This window comes from Cynocephalus volans, chromosome 2, assembly GCF_027409185.1.
Source record: "Cynocephalus volans isolate mCynVol1 chromosome 2, mCynVol1.pri, whole genome shotgun sequence".
Taxonomy (NCBI): Eukaryota; Metazoa; Chordata; class Mammalia; order Dermoptera; family Cynocephalidae; genus Cynocephalus; species Cynocephalus volans.
The window spans coordinates 186,388,002-186,407,580 of NC_084461.1; the positions used below are offsets into that span (position 1 = coordinate 186,388,002).

Consider the following 19,579-nt stretch of genomic DNA (forward strand, 5'->3'; position numbering starts at 1 on the left):
CTGGAGCATGGGCTGCTGGACTGCAAGCCCACGCTCCCCCTCAGTCCCACGGGAGCTTGAGCTGAGCCCAGGAGACCCCAGACACCTTCCGTCCCCCACCCTGACCCAGCCTCACTCCTCTCCCCAGAACGTGACAGCCAACCACCGGATCAATGATGCAGTAGCCAACGAAGACGGCCCACAGGTTCTGACGGGCCGGTTCATGTATGGGCCCTTGGACATGGTCACCCTGACTGGGGAGAAGGTGAGGACACAGAGGGACCTCAGGAGCTCCCTGCCTCCCTCTGGCCAGGGTGGAGGGGTAGGGAGACCCCAGGCGCAGCCAGCTGGTGACCTGCCTGGGCTCCCAGGTGGACGTGCACATCATGATGCAGCCGCCCTCGGGGGAGTGGCTGTACCTGGACACGCTGGTGACCAACAGCAGTGGGCGCGTCTCCTATACCATCCCTGAGACGCACCGCCTGGGGGTGGGCGTCTACCCTATCAAGATGGTGGTCAGGTACGCGCCTATGCTGGGGAGGGCAGGCGGGTGACCTCTGTGGGGCAAGGAGGGGCTCTGGTGCTTCTGACCACTGCCCCGCCTGCCAGGGGGGACCACACGTTTGCCGACAGCTACATCACTGTGCTGCCTAAGGGCACGGAGTTTGTGGTCTTCAGTATCGATGGCTCCTTTGCCGCTAGCGTGTCCATCATGGGCAGCGACCCCAAGGTGCGGGCCGGGGCAGTGGATGTGGTGCGGTAAGTGGCCCCAAGGAGCACGATGGGATGGTAACAAGGTGGGCGGGCTCAGGGCCAGGAGCTCCTGCAGGCCATGTGAGGGAGGACCCAGGGTGCCACCACAGGGGACACTGGCATGGCCCCTGGGGACACACACTAGACATGTGACCTTGGGCAAGTTGTTTGGCTGCTGGATATTGATCTCCAATTCCCTCATTGGCAAAGTGAGGCTGCTAAGACCAGTCAGAGCTCTGCAGAGGGCGTCCGTGAGGATTATGTGGCTCCCTCATGACAGCCCTGCCAGCCTGGTGTGAGTACCCTGTAGTTTGCTGCTGCCACCATCATTGTCATTGTCGTCATTATCACTTGAACCCGATCAGAGGTGCATTTTTCAGTGGCCCAAGCGGGCACTGGCTGGGCAGGAGACAGGAAGGCCCAGGAGGGAGGAAGGGACAGCCGTGGGACACACAGGCCCACCCCTCACCTGCAGGCACTGGCAGGACCTGGGCTACCTCATCATCTACGTGACAGGCCGGCCCGACATGCAGAAGCAGCGGGTGGTGGCGTGGCTGGCCCAGCACAACTTCCCCCACGGCGTGGTGTCCTTCTGCGACGGCCTGGTGCATGACCCGCTGCGGCACAAGGCCAACTTCCTGAAGCTACTCATCTCTGAGGTGGGTCCTGGGAGGAAGGGAGAGGGGATGAGGTGGGGGAAGAGGGCCACGCCTGTGCCACACTGGTCTTACCCACAGTTGCACTTGCGTGTGCACGCGGCCTACGGCTCTACCAAGGACGTGGCGGTTTACAGCTCCATCAGCCTGTCACCCATGCAGATCTACATTGTGGGCCGGCCCACCAAGAAGCTGCAACAGCAATGCCAGGTGAGTGGGCACACAGGGGCGGGCACAGGTGGGCACTACAGTGCCCAGTCTGTGACGACCAGCCACCTCTCTGCTCCTGCAGTTCATCACAGATGGGTACGCAGCCCACCTGGCCCAGCTCAAGTACAACCACCGGGCACGGCCAGCCCGCAACACGGCCACCCGCATGGCGCTGCGCAAGGGCAGCTTTGGCCTGCCCAGCCAGGGTGACTTCCTGCGCTCCCGGAACCACCTGCTCCGCACCATCTCCACCCAGCCCAGTGGGCCCAGCCACCGGCACGAGAGGACACAGAGCCAGGCAGACAGCGAGCAGCGTGGCCAGCGCAGCATGAGCATGGCGGCTGGCTGCTGGGGCCGCACCATGACTGGCCGGCTCGAGCCGGGCGGAGCCACGGGCCCCAAGTAGGGCACCGCTGGGGAGGCACTACAGTCTCCATGGTGCTAGGCCAGGTGGCAGCCCCGCCAGGAGCCCTGGCCTGGGCACACGCAGTTGGCTGGGACAAGCACAGATGCGGCCCTGGGAGCTTGTCCTAAGTCCCTGTGGAGGACACAGGATGTACCACATAGTCCTCCCAGCCCTGCCTCATGTCCTAGAATCTGAGGGGTCCAGCTCATCGTGGAAGCTGGCAGGACCACCAGCCCCAGGATGACAGAGGGACCAGGACTCCCCACTTGGACTGGCCCAGGAGATGCCCCTGGAAAATCTGTGCTGCATTGACCTCCCAGCACCTGATGCCAGGTGTGGCCCAAGCCTGTGGCCCAGCCTGCCAACTCCCATTCCCTCCCCTTGGGTAGCAGCTTGTTAACTCGAGTTACTCAACTTTTCAACCTCACTGGTTTTGCACTGATTTCTGAGAGAGCGGAGACCCACTTCCATCTCCTATGGATACAGACTCGTTGACATGCATGAAAATTCAATATTTGCTGATACAGAACCTGTTACCACACAGAAAGCTCCAGGGCAGCAGATCCTTACGCAAGCAGGAGAGAAAGGCCATATCTTCATTTCTGCAGCCCCACCAGGCCTGCCAGCGCCATGGGAACCCCAGACCCTGGCCCGCCATCTCCCTGCCCCACCTGGAACCCAGTCTGGCCACAGGTCTGGTATCATTTCCGGCCCTGGACAGCCCAGGTGCAAGGCCCATGAACCCCAGCGCCAGCTCCCAAGTTGCCCCGCCTCAGGCCACGGGGCCCGCACAAGCCTGGCCTCCTCTTCACTCCTTGTGGCCATCAGTCAAGGCCGCGCTGCGGCCCTCCGGCCCTCCTGCCCTCCCTGCATTTCTACGCCTTTCTACTTCTCAATCTGATTTCTATGAGGTTTTTTTAAATGAGCAATCCTTGGCTGCTTCCTTTTCTTAACTCTTTCAATACCAAGCGCAGCCCCTCCACATGGAAAACACCCAGCACTGTGACGGAGTCCAGCCTGGTCTGAGTCCTGTGGGCCCTACCCCTGCCCACTCAGCAGGGCGTGGGCTCCCTGCCTCACCTGACCCCCACTAATTCCACGGGGTTTCTACTTGGGGGTGGGTGGGGCACACTCTTAGGTTTTTTTAATGCCAATTCCGTTTCGATGCCGAATCTAAGAAGCCACCACTCGCTTCGTTAGCTCAAGAGCAGGCAGCCCCGACTTCATTTCTCTCCTAAACAAGGACCAGGCTGTCCTGCACACCGGGTCTGAACATCAGCCCTCCCTCCCCAGTGCCGAGCATGAGCTCGGCTCCTCCACCCTCCCTGAGGTGGGAGCGCCTGCCTGGCCCCAGCCAGCTGTCCAGTGACAAGGCTCTGTCCCCGAGAAGATGCTGCTGACCCGGATCTGGCCTCAGGCCATGTGGGCTGGGCTGGGAGGTGCAGATCGTTGTTAACTTTTTCCTGTGTGTAGATATGTACAGCCAAAGGGTCATGTAAATGTTCTACAAAAGCGGGCCTATACAGAGTGAAAGCTATTTATTTTGTGCAGAGAAAAATGTCTGGAGGAACAGAACCTTCAGGGTTTATTCATATTTAAGATGTAGCTTTGTGTTGTTGTTGCAGGCGTGTGTTGTTGTTGCAGGCGTTATGTATAAAGCAACAACTGTTTTATGGACCAAGTTTTCATGTAACTGTTGCAATGGAAGTGCAATATCTGATCCCCTCTGCTTCCCAGCGGGAAGTCACTCGGCCCGACAATCACAGCCCCAGCCAGGGGCCCCTGTGGCCAGCGCCTCCTCCTCTGTCGGTCCCACCTCACCCTGTCTTGCCTACCACCTCGGTGACCAGCCACCCGGAGAAGCACCTGGAAGAGTCTCAGGCCCGCCTGCAATAAAAGCCAGGAGGCCTCCTAGCCTGGGAGGCCCTGCGGGCAGTGGGCCCAGCCTCTCCATAGGGGACAGCTCCCCCACGGCTCCGCGCTGCCTGCCTGCCTGCCCAGCCGCCAGCCATGCCAAGGACAACAGCAATAGTCCCCTGGGCCCTTCCTGGGGCCCTTAGCCATAGATGGTGAGATGGGCAGCCCCCTCCCCACTGAAGTCTCTTCTGTATCCAGGTCTGCTTCTCCCTTCCTTCAGATAGATTCCTTTTGGCACATTCTCCTCTTGAAGAAGCACCAGTTTTTCAGAAACTGAGAGGGAGGGCAAAATCCTTTAAAAATACCAAAAATGTTTACAGCGTTGGGTGCTGAGCTGCAGGGCTCAGGCCTGACCAGTAGTAACCAAAGGGTGAGGCAGGCCACACTGACTGCCACCCCCACCCCAGGCCTGTTGGAATAGAAGCCTTAGTCCCTCCCCACCCTGCCCCCCAGCCCCAGATCCCACCACCTGCCTTCTCTTTGATTTCTAAAGAGGGATTCTGCAGAGACCTCCGCCCCCTCCCCAGCTCAGTCTGAGCTGCCTGCCCACCCATCACAGTCTTCATATCCCATCTGTCCTGTGCCGTCTGTCTCTCTGGGCCATGTGTGAGCAGTGTCCTGACCACCCCCTGCTGTCCCGCCATCATTGGCCTGAGTGTGCTCTGTATACAGCGTCCTTGTCTGTTACACCAATTAAAAAAGCAGGAAGGCTTCCTTCTGGGTCTCTTTACTGCACCGGCAACCATGGGGTATGGGGTACAGGGTGGGACAAGGGTTGGGAGGGCATGGCCAGTCCCAGTGCCGAAGCTGTGTTGGGGCAAGGCCATCCTTCCCAGGCAAAGATATCAGCTACACTTACAGTAACACCAACAGGCCAAGCCCTCTTCCACCTCTTCCCAGGCCTGAACTCAGTGAATCCTCATGCAGTTCAGTGGGGCGGGGGCTCTCTGCCTCTCTGCTTTACAGAGGGGAACACAGCTAGTAGGCCAGAGCCAAAATGCCCACCCAGACCACTGGGCCCCACACTGTCATGGTCTGTGGAATAAAGATGGCCAGGGAAGCAGGCTCCCTCCAAGCCCGAGTGAATCAAATTGAAGAGCCAGGGCTCTGGGTTTGGGATTCAGCTAGGGGTGGGTGTCAGTGTCAGAGTCATGTCCAGGCGGGCTGACCTGAGGCTGGGCAGGGCAGAGGTGGGTGCGGTGGCCTATGCTACCACTAGGGGACACCCCAAGTCTCTTCAAAAGCCCCTGGAGCCCAGGTTTATCCCTGGAAATTGTGTTGCACCCTCCCTCCCCCTCAGCACAAAAGCAACAGCACAGAGAAGTCTACCAGGGCACATTTACTATGTGGGAAGCTGTGCTCTTCCAGATGAGGGTGCTGAGTAGGTAGGCCAGGGACCATCCTCCACCCTGTGCACCTGACAGGCAGCAGGAGTGGCATAGCAGAAAAGGCAATGGCACCGATCAGGCTGCTGCCGTCCACCCTGCAGCCTCCAGGCCACCTGCACTGTCCACGGACCTTGACCAGCTGGGGCCTCAGGGCAGCAGGCCGGCTCGCATCTGGAAGGCCAAGCCGTCCCCTCGGGTGGCTTGCTGAGGAAGAAAGCACACAGGAGAAGGGGGACATCAGAAACAGAGCTGGGATAATAATCAAAAAAATTTTTTTAATTTTAAAAAAACAGCTGGGGACGGACTATGGGCAAAAGGGCAACACCAACCTTATTGATCTCTCTGTGTCGTTCTTTGGTTACGATTTCCTCCAAGATCTCACCGTCTCCCTTAATGAGCCTGGGGGGTGGGAAGGTGTCCATTCAGCAAGGAATAGGCTGAGCCCCTAATGCCAGAGCAACAGAACTGAAACCACCCAGCAGAGAAGTCCCAGGGCTGAGGCCCCCAGCGCCTTGAATGAGCAGAGCCTACGGACTCTCACCCTCTCCCCCGCCCTTGGGACAGGGATGAAGGTGGCGAGGTAAGCTCTGCCCTGCCAGCCTCCAACAGCAGCCCTTTGAAGAGCCTACTCCAGGCCCTGCTGGCCCCATAAACTGCTTACTCCAGGCAATGAAGAATGAAATGTCACATCACAAATGTGTTTTTTCTACTTGGCCTATTTAGAGAAAAAATAGCCACTCCTCCTCCTCCTGAGACTGCACATCTTGGGCCAACCCTGCCAAACACAGCAGTGTGGGGCCAGGCTGCACCAAGCACTCCCCACCTGGTGCGGCCCGTCTCGGGGTCCACCACCTTGCGGATGATGCTCTGCCGGGCATCCCACTCCTCCTTGGTCATGGGCTTCATAGCTTGGATGCGGGACTTCTGCTCATCTGTCAGGACTGGAAGGGAAGATAGGAGGTGGTGGTGACCAGGTCTCAAGGAGGGACCCCGCCCCCTCCTGCAAGCAGGGCAGCACAGTACCTGGGCCATCCTCCTCCTCGCCAGCTGATCTGTGCCACTGGTCAAGGGAGGGGCCCGGTAGAGCCTCCGCCTGCTGCACTTCTGCCTTCTCCTTGCTTTTCTTCCTCAGTTTCTTTTTCCTTTTCTTTTTCTTCTTCCTCTTCTTGTCCTTGTGCTTCCCCCGCTTCTTCCGGCCATCACTGGAGGAAGTGGAGGAGGACGAGGAGGAAGAAGAGCTAGAAGAACTGGAAGAAGAGGAGGAGGAGCTGGATCGTGGTCTCCTCCGGGCCTTGTGCTTGCTTCTCTCTGTGATGCAGGGAGAAGGTGAGGCTGGAAGGCTAGGAGAGGAAAAGTAAACCTGCACCCCCTTGCTCTGGCCAGGGGTAAGCTCAGGCCACCTACAGGGTAAGCCCCTCCCGGCAGGTCTCCAGGCAGGGCTTCCCAAAACACAGACCAGCACTCTCTCTGCAGGAGCACTTTCCCGGCTCCACGAGGTCACTGCACAGAAGCAGGGCGGCCAGGCCCGACCTCAGGTCCAGGTGCATAAAAGTCATGATGAAACACTTCCTTCAATCCACACTCAACGGGCAGGGCCCGTCTCCTCCTCTTTTACGGTCTTTCAATCCAGATTTCTACGCCTCTGACTACGTTCACTGATTTCCCCACAGTCCCAGAAAGCCGACCCAGCTGCCTGAAGCTTTCTCCAATGAAATGGCCGCACTCCTTTCCCAGTCCCGGTGGTCCTCACCCTCTGCCCCGGAGGTACTGCTGGTCTTGCGACCTTGGGATCCAGAGGCCGAGCAGCTCCTCGAGGCGTCCTTACTGCTCTTCTTCCTTCTCTTCTCCGACCCTCGTCCCCGGGACCGGCTGCGACTCTTCGAGCGCTTGCGAGAGCCAACGTGAGCCATAGCGCCGCGGGCTGGAAATGGGGAGAGAGGCGCTTAATCCGAGGCACCCCTTTGGCCGGCGCGCAGAGTGGGCCCCAAGAACGGCTCTACTGGCGTCCAGAGCCCACTGCCGCACCGGGGAACCGCGCGACCTTCTCCCACCCTCACCCGGGGACCCTGCACTAAGGCCCCTTTAAGAGCACGCCCCCGCCTGGACGCAGCATGGCTGCGCACCCGGCTCGACACCCCCGGGAACTGGCCGCGGTCCTCAACAGCGAGGAGCGCGTGGACTCCTTCACCGCGCTCTCCTTCCCTCCACCCCCGCGCCCTCCGCGCCCTCGCCGTCTTGAGAAGGGTTTCCCGGGCCGCTCCGTGCCCAACCTTCAACCGCCCATTGGGCGAGACAGGCTCCGCACCACGCCCTGGCGTAAAGAAGCGGCGGCGAGGTGGCTTCCGGCCCGGGGCGGTGCGCCGGCAGGCCTTCCGGCTGGGAAGCGAGGTGCTGCTGCCTTTAGTTCTGAAGCCTCAAGTTCCGCCTCTGGCTCGCACACCTCCTGCAGAGGCGAGCTGGGGATCCAGGCTCCCGCCTCCAGGCGGGTGGGAGGCCGTGCCCAGAGGCCTAGGAGGCTATGCCGCGCTCTCCAGCCTGGAGTCAGTACCCGAGCCCTCACACATCTTTGCCGCAGCTGCGCCCTCTTCCAAGACTGTCCTTCCCAAGTGCCTGTCTCCCTGAGGCCCACGGAAGGCGACCCTCCTGCATGCCACTCTCCTACCTGGCTTGTCTGCAGAACTGTCCACTCCATCAGCCTGTGAGCTCCAGGCTGAGACGTCCTGGTCTTTCCGAGGCCCCACCCAGTAATGCAGAGGTTGTGAACTCGAGTGTCCATAAAGGGCCAGAGAAATCATAACAATGAATGAGGGAGTTGGACCACAGGCCTGTATGGTGTGCAGCTGAAACTGCTCCAGCTGATTTCTGCAGTATGGAAATGGGGCCTGATGTTTCCACATCTTCACACCTTTCCAGGGAAGCTAGAACTCAAGATTTCAATATGGAAATGCCTTGGTTTTCAAATGTATAACCCAAACAAAACACGGCTGTGCACCTCATCCAATCTTGGGGCCACCAAGTTGCAAACTCTTTATAACGACAGCAGCAAACACAGAAGGCTGTTTGTTATAAAGGACTTTATAAATGTTAACTCACTTGTTTCTCACAACAGCTCTTGGAGGTAAGCACTTTCCAGATGAGGAAACTAAGGTACAGAGGTTAAGTTGCTAATTCACAACTACACAGTTTAAGAAGCAGAACCAGAATTTGAACCCAGTCTGGCTCCAGTCCCTGATCTTAGCGCGCCTGCAATAAGCCAACACCCATCTAGAAGACACTAGTGGCCCAACCAAATCCCCCAGCGGTGGTGTCCAATGCTGACAATTCACACCTATACTCTTCTCTGGAAGCTTCCCTTGGTCACTGGGAGACCCCCTGCCCTGGAGATAGATGTCAGGAAGTTAGTTACTCACCCCTCTCTGTCCCCCTGCCCCACCCAATCCATAGCCACTAACTGCTGCTGGGGGCAAATTGTGGTAGATTCATGCTCCAGATTCTCCATGGGGTCAGGCAGAGGCTGGACTTCATCTGAAACCACATCTTTACCCAGCTGCTCCCCAAGCCCTCTCCTGCTCCTTCACTCTCCTCCTGAGGATACTCCCTCCGGGAATGCCATATCAGGCTCTGCTTCCAACAAACCTGAACTAAGCCAGCCTGTCTGCGGAAAGAATAACCCAGAAGCCGGCATGTCCTTTTGAACCAAGAATCGCTGTGGACTGCACAGTTTATTTCTGCCCCTCCCCATCGAAGGCGGCAGAGCCTTCATCTGCCATACCACCTCCCACACTGGGCCAACCCAGGCTCAAGTCAGCGCACACACATCCACCATGGTGGGCTCCTCTCGGGTGAAGCCATCACCATAGCCCTCGTCATCCACCAGGTCAGGCTTCCGGCAGCACATGGGGCAGAGTTGGTTACGCACAGCAGAGGCCCGGAGCCAGACGACGAGGTTCCAGCGCTCACCAGTGCCCAGGGGCCGGGCCCCATGCAGCTGGCCACCCCGGTGCAGGATGCCCCAGCCCACCACATGCTCCACTTCCAGGGGCTCCGTCAGGGCTGCAGGTGCCTGCAGGTGGCAGATCTCAGCCCTGGGCACTCATGGCTGCCCAGGCCCGGCCCCACACTCACCTGCACTCACCTGGAAGAGGCCTCCGAAGTAGAGGGCACCCCCAGTGAAGGCCTTGCCCAGGGCCACGTTGAGGGTGAGCTCAGCGTTATCATAGTGGCAGCCCAGCTCACGGTCCTGGCCCAGCGCATATTTGACCACAAAGGCACGGTGACTATCCAGACAGCCCCCACCGCAGTCTGGGTACAGCAGGGCCATCAGTGGTTGCAGAAATCGTTCCCGCAGTGGCGTCACCAGCGGCTCATCCAGGCCTAGCTCATGTAGTAGCACCTGGGAGGGGAATCCCTGGGCTCAGCAGGGAAACCAGTGAGGCCTCACCCTGCATTCCTAGGGGTCCCTTGTTAAGGACGCTGCTGAGTGCTTTGCAAACATCAACTTGTTTAACTTCACAGTAATCCCAGCATGATCTTATCTTACAGATGAGGACAGCAACTCGTCTGCAGCACCTGAGAGCCAGCTCCCTGACTGAGCCACCCCACTCCTCAGGCCCACCGGGCTCACCCACCCCATAGTTGTTCATGGTGTTGGGCCTTCCCTTGGGCATGTCTGACTGCTCAAAGTGCTCCAGCTCCTCCAGCAGGGCCTGGCAGAACGGTGCTGTGAACACAGGCACCCGGTAGATGCGCTTCTCCTCTGTGGAGGAAAGGACAGTCTGTTGGCCAGGGGATCTGGTGTGTGTTTGGATAGGCCTGGGTTTAAATCTTCTCATGAGCTATGAGAGCCTGGGCATGCCTTTTCACTTCCCCCTGCCTCAGTTTCCTCATCTGTACAATGGGGATAACAAGGGCCCTCACCTCTCAGGGCTGCTGTGATGATTAAATGACATAATGTGGATGAAGCAGGGGAGGGCGATTCTCATGCCCCTCACTCATCCCACAGCCTCTCACCTTGACTCCACAGATGCCCACAGGTCTGGCCTCCAGAGCTCAGATGTGGGTCCTGTGGCCCAGAGAGGGGAAAGGACTAGTCCAGGGACACCCAATAGGCCAACGACAGAGCCAAGCCAGGACCATGAAGCAAACTGCAGGCTCTCTCTGTCCCTCCTTCCCCTGACGAGCTACCAAAGTCTGCATCCCAACTCAGAAGTGTCTCTTGGAGCCTCTGTTTCCCACCCGGGAAGGCCGAGAGGGGCTGCTCATTCTAGCTGGGCCCTGGGGAGAGAAGCCAGGCTGAGAATGGAAACATAAACTTCTTGGCAGATGCACCAATGCCCGGAGGTGCCCTCAGCACGTGGCCAACTTGAAGCCCAGTCCTAACCCCAGCCCTAGCCTCAGCACAATCTCAACTGCTGGGGAGTAGAAGACAATGGGGATGGTATCCCCCAGGCTAGTTGGGGGGTTTCGTTCCACCCATGCTCCCCAACAGATCACAGGCTCTATAACACAAGCAAATTTTACACCTGTCTCCCGAAAGTACCCCCAACCTGGGATAACAATGAGAAAAGAAAACACTTGCTAACCACTTACTATGTGCCAGGCCCTGTGCCAAGCCCTCTGCATATGTTCACTCACTAAATCATTGCAATACCTTAAAAGACAGGGACTACTCTTGCTCCTGCTTTGCAGGTGAGGAAACTGAGGCAGAGAGTTTAAACAACATGCAAGGGCTCCTTGGCCGTGACTTCCTGCTGGGTTTAGCCACTAGGTGACCCCAGCAGGAAATCCAAGGGCAGGAGGAGAAGGGGGTGTTTCCTGCCTCGCCTCCTCTGGGCTTGGTGTGGCTGTGCGCCTCTGCTCAGAACCACAGCGGCTGTCCAACAGCCCTGCGTCTACAGCTCCAGGACTTGGCAGGTTCAAGAAACTTCACTCTCTCTACTCCTTCAGGTCTAGGGCTGGTGATGGCTCCCTCCTGTTGCTAGCCCTGTGGGGGCTTTGCCATCCCTTGCTGATCCCCTAACCCTGTCCACACCTCCTCAATTGTCCCTTCATTAAGCTCTTTCATCAGTCGTGTTTAAGTGTGCCACCTGTCCCACTCTTGATACCAATACACCCATTGCTGGATAAGTGAGTGAATAAGTGAATACAGATGCCATGCTCCTGGCAGGTTGGTCCCACTGGCTCTTCCAGGTCCTGGTGGTTTGGAGGCAGAGATGATAGGTGGAAGGACCCCAGTCTCCCATGCCCGGGTAGCCCAGGCTGCCGCCCCCAAGTCCTGCTAGGCCATGGGGCCAAGACCTCACCTGATACTGTCTCTAGCCGCTGGAGAAGTCCCTCGAGGTCTGCACCCGGGAATGTGCTGTACTCAGCCGCGGCCAGAAACTTGGGAGCCAAAGCTGCATCCTGGGGCAGAACATGCCAGCTGTGCGGCAGGCAGCCCCCAGGCCTGGAAGCCGCCTCCTCCTTCCAGTAATCCACCCTCAAGCTCCCTGCCTAGTACCTGCAGCGAGTTGTAGATGTCAGGCTTCAGAGGGTGGTAGGAGCTCGCGATGAGAGCTTTCCTGGCAGCCGACTCCTGCGCCAAACGCTGCCGCCGCTTCACCTCCTGCTCAAGCTGGGGTGGTACAGGGCTTGGTTACCAGATGGGGCCTCTCCATCCTCCCAAGGCCATTGTACAGATGAAGAAACTGAGGCCCTGGAAGGCCAGAGCAGGGCCCAGGCTGGAAGCCCAGTCTCCCTACACTCCTGAATCTATCAGGGTTGATTGCAAGGGCCAAGCTGTCAGCTGAAGGTGACTTCTTCGAAGAAGGGGCCCACTCTGCTTTGGGCTGCTCCAGCCTGAGCCTGGCTGGGATGAGAGCCCCTGGATGCACCTTAAACAGCTAAGCCCACTCGGGGAGGGGGAATAGAGTCATCGTCAAGTCTTGTGTTCCAGAGGCTGCAGAGGGCTCTCTTTAGAAGCTTCCCACCAGTAATCCCAAGGAGGGAGAGGAGCAGCAGCAGCCCTGGCACCAGCCTAAGGGGGAAGTGGGGAGCTGTGAAGAGCCCAAGGGCTTGGCAGCCCTGGTGGTATCTCAACTCCATCTGCTGTGAATCTTGGGCAAGTGACTCCCCTCTTTGAGCCTGTTTCTCATCCCAAAATGGGGGATGACGACTATGCCTGTCTCATGAGCTGTTAAGGAGGACATGACAACTTGGTATTTCTCCTTTGTCTCTCTTTCTCGTGCCAGGACCCAAGTGCAGGGGAGAGTGGGAATGGGAAGGGGGAAAGGTGGGCCTGAGGATCCTACAGGGATCAGAGATTGGCAAGCCTGAGGCTGAGACCCCCCTGAAACTGCTGACACAAATCTAAGGCGGAAGGGCTAGGCTGGGTGTGCAGGGGTAGGGGATGTTACCTCTGCTAACAGCTGCCGGAAGTCTTGGGTGCTGACACAGCCGCGGCTGCGCAGGATCTGGGAGTAGAAAGACCAGTGAGCATGCCTGTACGACCTTGGGCAAGCCCCTTAACGTCTCTGGCCCTCAGTTTCCCCTCCTTAAAATGGAGACGAGAACCTCGACCTCACAGCATCACTGAAAGGATGAACTGCGAGAGCCTCGTTAAGCACAGAGCAGGGTCCCAGCTGCCTTCACGCTGACACAGCACTCTGAGCCGGGCCCTGCCCTTGCGCACTCTATATCTATGTTCGTTCGTTCATTTCTCACAACCTCACTGAGTAGATATCCCCCTTTAAGGCAAGAAAACTGAGGCACGCAGAGCATCCCTTTTCGTATCCGAGCACGAGGTGCGCTCCGTTGGCAGAGCAAACCTCGGGGACAAAGGTGCCTCGTGCTCCGCCCCTCTGCCAACTTCTCCGGAGAGCCGAGAGAGGCCACTCACCGGGCCGTAGTCTCGGCGCAGCTGCTGCTCGCCCCGGAAGCGCACGTGCAGCCCGTAGCGCGCCACGTACATGTTCTCGGAGCAGAAGCAGGCACAGCGGCAGAAGCGCCGCGGGGCCCCAGCCGTCGCCATGGTGAAGCGCCGTGCAGCCCAGCCGGCTTCCGTAGGGGCACTTCCGGATATTCCCCCAGCCCAGGGAGGTGGGCACCCGCGGCCAAGGGGACGTTCTCATTTCCCAAGTGCAGACGGGAACGAAGACTCTCCTCACCAGACAACGGTCTGCAGGAGGGAAAACATGCTCCCGGGCCGTGGCGGGGCCGGCGGCCTCCTCGTTCTGCCTCACGATTTCCCCACCCACGAGGCGGGGAATAATGGCCCCGCCTTACAGATAGGTGAACTGAGTCACACCTTCACAAGACGTGGAGAGGTAGAGACTCAGAACTCCAAGGCCTTTTACTTAAACGCTGCCCTCTCTTCTGCTCGGAGCTTTTGGTGAACCAGCCGACTCCACCAGGAAAACTGAGGACAGTCAGAGGAGCACTGAGGTCCGACCTCGTTCCCGTCAGCCGCTATCAACCATCCAGTTCTCTGCGTCTGAATCTGGGTTTAGCGTTTACCCCGGGTCCCTGCCCGGCGCTCCCGGGGCCTCCGCCATGATCTCTTGTGCTTTGCGGCAGATTGCCCCAGCAAGTGTCTCTGCGAAAACGCCCCGTGTCGCGTGACTTCCGGTGGTATTCCAAAAGGATAGGGTGTGGGTGGGGCCGGCGTGGGCGGAGAGCTAGGCGTGGTCTGTTGGCGGTCACGCCCTCACGTCGACCAAGTTCAAGTTCAACACAGCTAAGGTGTGAGACCGGTATGTTAATAGCTTGTAGAGTGTGCATCCCGACCTCAGGGAGGCCCACCACAGCACACACATACCCAGCCTCGGGGTCCCCATCACTGTCCGCCATGCAGCTCCCGGGCCCAGGTCTGCAAAGACTCTTAAAGAAGCTTGGATGGCAGCGCCATTCCTCAGATAGGAGAACTGAGGCTCTGAGTAGGGGAGGAAGTCGCGTTCCTTGGAATTGGCCTCTGACTCCTGCCCTAGAGTTTCCTCCACGGCTCACCGGGATGCGGGGATGCGGGTGGGGAGGAAGACTCAGGGCTTCAGACTCTAGCCCTTACCCCAGATAAACAGATGACTGCAACTATCAGCTCCTGTTGACTGAGCCTCCTCTCTCCTGTGACCTGCACTGACAGATCCACCACCCACCTTATCTCCTTTCATCCCCACAGCAGCAAACCTTTGAGCTAGGTACTATTATATCACCATATTAGAGATGGGGAAACTGAGGCTTGGAGAAGTAGTGGCCTGGCCCCAAGTCACATCCAGTAAGGAACAAATATGGAGTTTGAATTCAACAATCTGCTGCCCTCTGAGTTCCCCCATTCACCAACGCAGGGAGGGGTTCTTTGAGTGGTGGGATTATGTAGGATTTTGAATTTTCTGTTTGTGCTTGTTGGCGTTTTCTTGTCGATTCTGCTGGAGCCCAGCCCAAGCCTCCTGAAGCTACTAGGCTTCCCCAAGGAGGAGAATGACCATCAGGGGCCTCAATCCTCCTCAAGGACTCAGCTCCCTAGCCCAGAGCTGCCTGCTCTAAGAAGGTGTTTAAAGTTTTACCAACGTCTTGATTGCCTTTTGATAGTGACAGGCTCTGCTATCCAGGAAAGGAACCATTTCCCCAGCTCGATGTTCATTACTCCCCTAACTGCCTTTCTCCCCCAGGAGGCCCAAGGCAGGCAGATTCTCCAAACAGCCACACCCACACCCCAACCTCCAGCTCCCCACTTAGATTTCTCCCTTTGCAACAGTTTGCAACATGAGCATGTTCTGCTTATCAGTTTAGACTGGCCCTCCCCAGGGACTTCTCCTTACAGATTGTGTCCCCACCTCTACCCTGCCCCAGCCTGGGCTCAGTAACCAAAGGGAACAGCAGCAAGAAGAATATTTAATAGTGAGTACGGAATCAATGTGTGCTCCCAGCTAGCACTGACATGTGTCTTTGTTGACTGCTTGAAGTATTATCCCCATTTTACAGATGAGGAAACAGGCTCAGTGAGGTGCAAGGGCCTGTTTACGGTCATAAACCTAGTGAACGGCAGGACCAGAATTAGAACACTTCAGAATTAGAACATCCTTCTGTCTGATTCCAGAGTGGTATATATATGTGTGTGTGTGTATATGCGTGTGTGTACATATGTATGTATATATGTATATATACCCATACTTTTTAAATTGACATAGAGCATACGTACAAAAAAAGGGCACAAATCTTAAGTGTACAGTTTGGTGAATTTTCACAAACTGGACACACTCATGTAACCAGGACCCAGATCTTAAATAGAACATTCCATCCCCAGAGAACCTCCATGTCACCTCTCAGTCACTACCCACCTCCCAAGGGTAATCACTACCTTGACTTCTAACAGCAAAGGTTAGTCTTGCCCGTGCTTGAATTTAATATAAATAAAACCATACAGTATGTACTGTTTTGTATACAGCTCCTTTTACTCCACATTGCTTTTTTTTCACTTCCTCTCCTCACATTTTAAAAAATTTATTTATTTATTAATATTATTATTTTTTACATTCTAAGATGTTGCAGAGCATTGGGGGAGGGGGCAAGGGGAAGGGGGAGGGAAATAGGGTGGGAGGAGGAGGAAGGAGGGGGGCGTGGTGGAGGCCTGCGGCACCCCCCCCTCATTCTGATAGGGGAGAGCAGGGGGCTTCCAGCAGCTGCTTGGTCTTTGATGGGCTGGATGCAGATGTCAGGGGAGTGTGGCTGAAGCCCTAGGCCCTCCACTGCTCCAGCTCAGGCACATTATGTTCTTGAGATTCACCTGTGTGGTCAGGTGTAGCAGCAAACATTGAGTGAACATTCCACAGTCCATTGACCCATTCTACAGTTGACAGGCATTTGCACTGTTTCCAGTTTGGGGATTTTATGAATGAAACTACTATGAACTTTTTTTTTTTTTAACTGCGGTAAGATATAACATAAAATTTACCATTTTGTCTACTTTTAATGGATTTTATTTTTCAGAGCAGTTTTAGGTTTACAGCAAAATTGAGTGGAAAGTACAGAGGGTTCCCATATACCCCCTGTCCCCTCGAGCACATGCACACAGCCCCCCCCCCCCATCAACATCCTGCACTAGGGTGGTACATTCATATAATTGATGAACCTACACTGACGCTTCACTAGCATCTGGAATCCGTAGTTTACATAAGGGTTCACTCTTGGGGTTGTATATTCTATGGGTTTTGACAATGCATATGACACGTATCTACCATTATACTATCATACAGAGTAATTTTACTGCTCCACCTATCCATTTCTCCTTCCCCACTAACCCTTGGCAAACACTGATCTTTTTACTGTTTCCATAGTTTTGCCTTTTATCAGAATGTCATAGAGTTGGAATCATATAGTATGCAGCCTTTTCAGATTGGCTTTTTTCACTTGAAAATATGCACTTAAGTTTTCTCCATGTCTTTTTATGGCTTGATAGCTCTTTTTTTTTTTTTTTTTTTTAAGCACCGAATAATATTCCATTGTCTGGATGTACCACAGTTTATTTATCCATTCACCTGCTGAAAGATATCTTGGTTGCTTCCAAGTTTAGGCAATTATAAATAAAGCGTCTACAAACATACATATGCAGGTTTTATGTGGACATAAGTTTTCATCTCCTCTGGGTAAATACCAAGGAGTTTGCTTGCTGGATTGTACGGTAAGAGTATGTTTAGTAAGAAGCTGCCAGATTGTCTTCCAAAGCAGCTTCACCATTTTGCATTCCCACCAGCAATGAGTGAGAGTTCCTGTTGCTCCACAACCTTGCAAGTATTTGGTGTTGTCAGTGTTCTGGATTTTGGCCATGCTAATTGATAGGTGTGTAGTGATATCTAACTGTTGTTTTAATTTACATTTCCCTGATGACATATGATATGGAGCACCTTTTCATATGCTTATTTGTCATCTGTATATCTTCTTTGGTGAAGTTTCTGTTAAGGTCTTTGGCCCATTTTTTAATTGAGTTGTTTTCTTATTATTGAGTTTTAAGGGTTTATTGTACATTTTGGATAACAGTCCTTTATCAGATATGTCTTTTGCAAATATTTTCTTCCAGTCTGTGGCTTTTCTTTTCATTTTCTTGACAGTGTCTTTCACGGAACAGAAATTGTGATTTTAATGAAGTCCAGCTTATCAATTATTTATTTCATGGATCATGCCTTTGGTCGCAGATTATATTTATGTGGGTCTATTTCTGGGCTTTCTATTCTGTTCCATAAATCAATTATCATTTATTTCCATTATCAATTATTTATTTCATGGCTCATGTCTTTGGTCATGGTGTATATTTATGTAGGTCTATTTCTGGACTTTCTGTTCTCTTCCATTGATTGAAGTCTATACTTTTGCCAATAGATACTGTCTTGATTACTGTAGCTTTATAGTAAGTCTTGAAGTTAGGAAATGTCAATCCTTCAAGATCATTTTGGCTATACTGGGTCTTTTGCTTGTCCATATAAACCTTAGAATCAGTTTGTCAAGAACCACAAAATAACTTGCTGGGATTTTGATTGGGATTTCATTGAACCTATAGATCACGTTGAGAAGAACTGACTTCTTCACAATATTGAGTCTATCTATGAAAGTAAAATATCTCTCCATTTACTTAGTTCTTTTTTTATTTCTTTCATTAGAGTTTTTTAGTTTTCCTCATATAGATCTTGTACATATTTTGTTAGATTTACACCTATATATTTCATTTTGGGGCATGCTAATGTAAATGATATTGTGTTTTCAATTTTATTTATTTATTTTTGGCAGCTGTCCAGCACAGGGATTGAACTATGGACCTTGGTGTTATCAGCACCACGCTCTAACCAACTGAGCTAACTGGCCAACCCTGTGTTTTCAATTTTAAATTCTACTTTTCATTGCTGGTCTGTTTCTTTTATTGCTGTATTTACTGCTATATATCCACTTCATTCTAAGCCTGGATCCCCATTGTGTGCCTGCCAAGTCCTTGGAGATGCTTATTTTTTTATCCATGTCTAGGGAAAGTTGTCTGTACCCCAGAATTCCCAGCAAGTCTTCAGCTTTACCTTCCTTGAATTAATTCCTGTAGTTGGAGGAATGTACACAATGGTTCTTTTTATTCATTTTTTATTAAACAACAGCTATTGAGATATATCTCACATATCATACAATTCACCCATTTAAATGGTTTTTATTATATTCACAGAGTTCTGCAACCATCACCATAATCAATTTTTAGAATGTTCCTTACTCCCCCAAAAAACTGTACCCATTGGCACTCATTCACAAAATGGTTCTTAGTCCAAGCTTACCTGTGGCTAGGCTGGGGGTGGGGTTGTACCACTCAGCCCACAGGGCTGCTACACAATGGGGGATGAGTGGAAAGGATGTTGTTAGGGTGGCCACAATGTCCACCACACCTGTGCTCCACTCACTTTATCCTCACCTTGCCCCACAATGCTGACAGCCTCTTGCACTGCACCTGACATTGAGACGATCCTTCCCTACCTTACCAATCTCTCATTTTGTTTCGAGTGCAACAAGAGAAATCCAGATCTCATATAAAAGGGATGCAGTGGCCAGGATTTAGGAAGCCCATCCTTGGCAAATGGGACAAACTATGCAAAGTCACAGAGGTATGAGAGACTGGAGAACTTGCAAACTCGATACCTGGAAAGCAAGGTTCATGTGCAGAAATGGCATGTGATGAGGCTGACCTGTTTCTGTTGGTTTCACGTTTCTAACAGTTCTTGTTGATATTTTTTGCTATGCTATTAGGTACATGAAAGTTTAGTCACCCTATCTTTCCTGAGAAATAATCCTCGTTCCCATTTACCGAAAGGTTATCACATGCCAGGGGCTGCCCTTACAGGCCTTGTCATGTTTCACCTTCACAGTACCCTGATGCAGTCGGTATCCTTATTATCCTATTTCTCTGATGAGGAAACAGGCTCAGGGAGGCAAAGTCACCTACCCAAGGTCACACAGCAAAAATGATAGAGCCTGGATGTGGACCCAGTTCTGAGTCATTCCAACTTTGGGGATAACCCATCCAAGATGTAGTTATTCTCTTCAAATACAATTATATAATTGCCTTTGTTTTTGCACAAACAGTAACATGGTTTAACTTAATTCTGTCCCTTGTTTTTACTCAATACATTTAGGAGGTCGTTCCATACCTTTATATAACTTTGTGTCTTCTATACATTTTTTTCTTTTTTATTTTTTTCCTGCTACAGAGTATCCTGTTGAACAGATGCTCTCTAATTATTCGGTGGGTTCCCTATGGAAGATTATTTAGGTTATTT

The 19,579-nt window shown here is 53.8% G+C and overlaps 3 protein-coding genes across 12 annotated transcripts in view; 1 reads left to right on the forward strand and 2 right to left on the reverse strand.

The window, feature by feature from the left end:
- Positions 1-4,602, forward strand: part of PITPNM2 (phosphatidylinositol transfer protein membrane associated 2) — a 148,840-nt gene extending 144,238 nt beyond the window's left edge. For all 8 annotated transcript variants that reach the window (XM_063085346.1, XM_063085351.1, XM_063085349.1 and 5 more), the window contains 6 exons: positions 128-244; positions 351-499; positions 589-738; positions 1,208-1,391; positions 1,470-1,598; positions 1,681-4,602. In XM_063085346.1, coding sequence (XP_062941416.1) covers positions 128-244; positions 351-499; positions 589-738; positions 1,208-1,391; positions 1,470-1,598; positions 1,681-2,004 — 1,053 coding nt within the window. In that variant the 3' untranslated portion in view covers positions 2,005-4,602. The remainder of the gene's footprint in view (positions 1-127; positions 245-350; positions 500-588; positions 739-1,207; positions 1,392-1,469; positions 1,599-1,680) is intronic.
- Positions 4,603-5,242: 640 nt separating this feature from the next.
- Positions 5,243-7,825, reverse strand: ARL6IP4 (ADP ribosylation factor like GTPase 6 interacting protein 4). 2 transcript variants are annotated; one of them, XM_063086992.1, is made up of 6 exons: positions 7,580-7,825; positions 7,060-7,230; positions 6,333-6,617; positions 6,133-6,250; positions 5,639-5,708; positions 5,243-5,513 (listed from the first exon to the last, which is right to left on the reverse strand). In XM_063086992.1, exons 2-6 carry the CDS (start codon positions 7,217-7,219, stop codon positions 5,457-5,459), a joined length of 690 nt encoding a protein of 229 aa, XP_062943062.1. In that variant the 5' UTR covers positions 7,220-7,230; positions 7,580-7,825; the 3' UTR covers positions 5,243-5,456. The 2 variants fall into 2 exon arrangements, with proteins under 2 accessions (XP_062943062.1, XP_062943063.1); XM_063086993.1 differs by lacking the exon at positions 7,580-7,825 and adding an exon at positions 7,433-7,555.
- Positions 7,826-8,366: 541 nt separating this feature from the next.
- On the reverse strand, positions 8,367-13,856 carry OGFOD2 (2-oxoglutarate and iron dependent oxygenase domain containing 2). Of its 2 annotated transcripts, none has more exons than XM_063086989.1 (7): positions 13,186-13,856; positions 12,704-12,760; positions 11,809-11,922; positions 11,612-11,711; positions 9,938-10,065; positions 9,445-9,702; positions 8,367-9,372 (listed from the first exon to the last, which is right to left on the reverse strand). In XM_063086989.1, the coding sequence occupies exons 1-7, from the start codon at positions 13,315-13,317 to the stop codon at positions 9,109-9,111; spliced, it is 1,053 nt and encodes a 350-aa protein (XP_062943059.1). In that variant the 5' UTR covers positions 13,318-13,856; the 3' UTR covers positions 8,367-9,108. The 2 variants fall into 2 exon arrangements, with proteins under 2 accessions (XP_062943059.1, XP_062943060.1); XM_063086990.1 differs by having other exon boundaries at positions 8,367-8,681; positions 9,435-9,702.
- Positions 13,857-19,579: the final 5,723 nt, after the last annotated feature.

What these genes read in the sequence shown, in the direction of transcription:
- OGFOD2 (XM_063086989.1), bottom strand. Translation starts at nt 13,317, where the DNA reads ATGGCGACGGCTGGGGCCCCGCGGCGCTTCTGCCGCTGTGCCTGCTTC. An exon ending in ACACCATGAACAACTATGGG is followed by an intron (nt 9,703 to 9,937) that starts GTGGGTGAGCCC and finishes TTCCCCTCCCAG; the next exon opens with GTGCTACTACATGAGCTAGG. An exon ending in ACTTCGGAGGCCTCTTCCAG is followed by an intron (nt 9,373 to 9,444) that starts GTGAGTGCAGGT and finishes TGCCACCTGCAG; the next exon opens with GCACCTGCAGCCCTGACGGA.
- ARL6IP4 (XM_063086992.1), bottom strand. Translation starts at nt 7,219, where the DNA reads ATGGCTCACGTTGGCTCTCGCAAGCGCTCGAAGAGTCGCAGCCGGTCC. An exon ending in CAGTACCTCCGGGGCAGAGG is followed by an intron (nt 6,618 to 7,059) that starts GTGAGGACCACC and finishes CCTGCATCACAG; the next exon opens with AGAGAAGCAAGCACAAGGCC. An exon ending in CCCGAGACGGGCCGCACCAG is followed by an intron (nt 5,709 to 6,132) that starts GTGGGGAGTGCT and finishes CCCACCCCCCAG; the next exon opens with GCTCATTAAGGGAGACGGTG.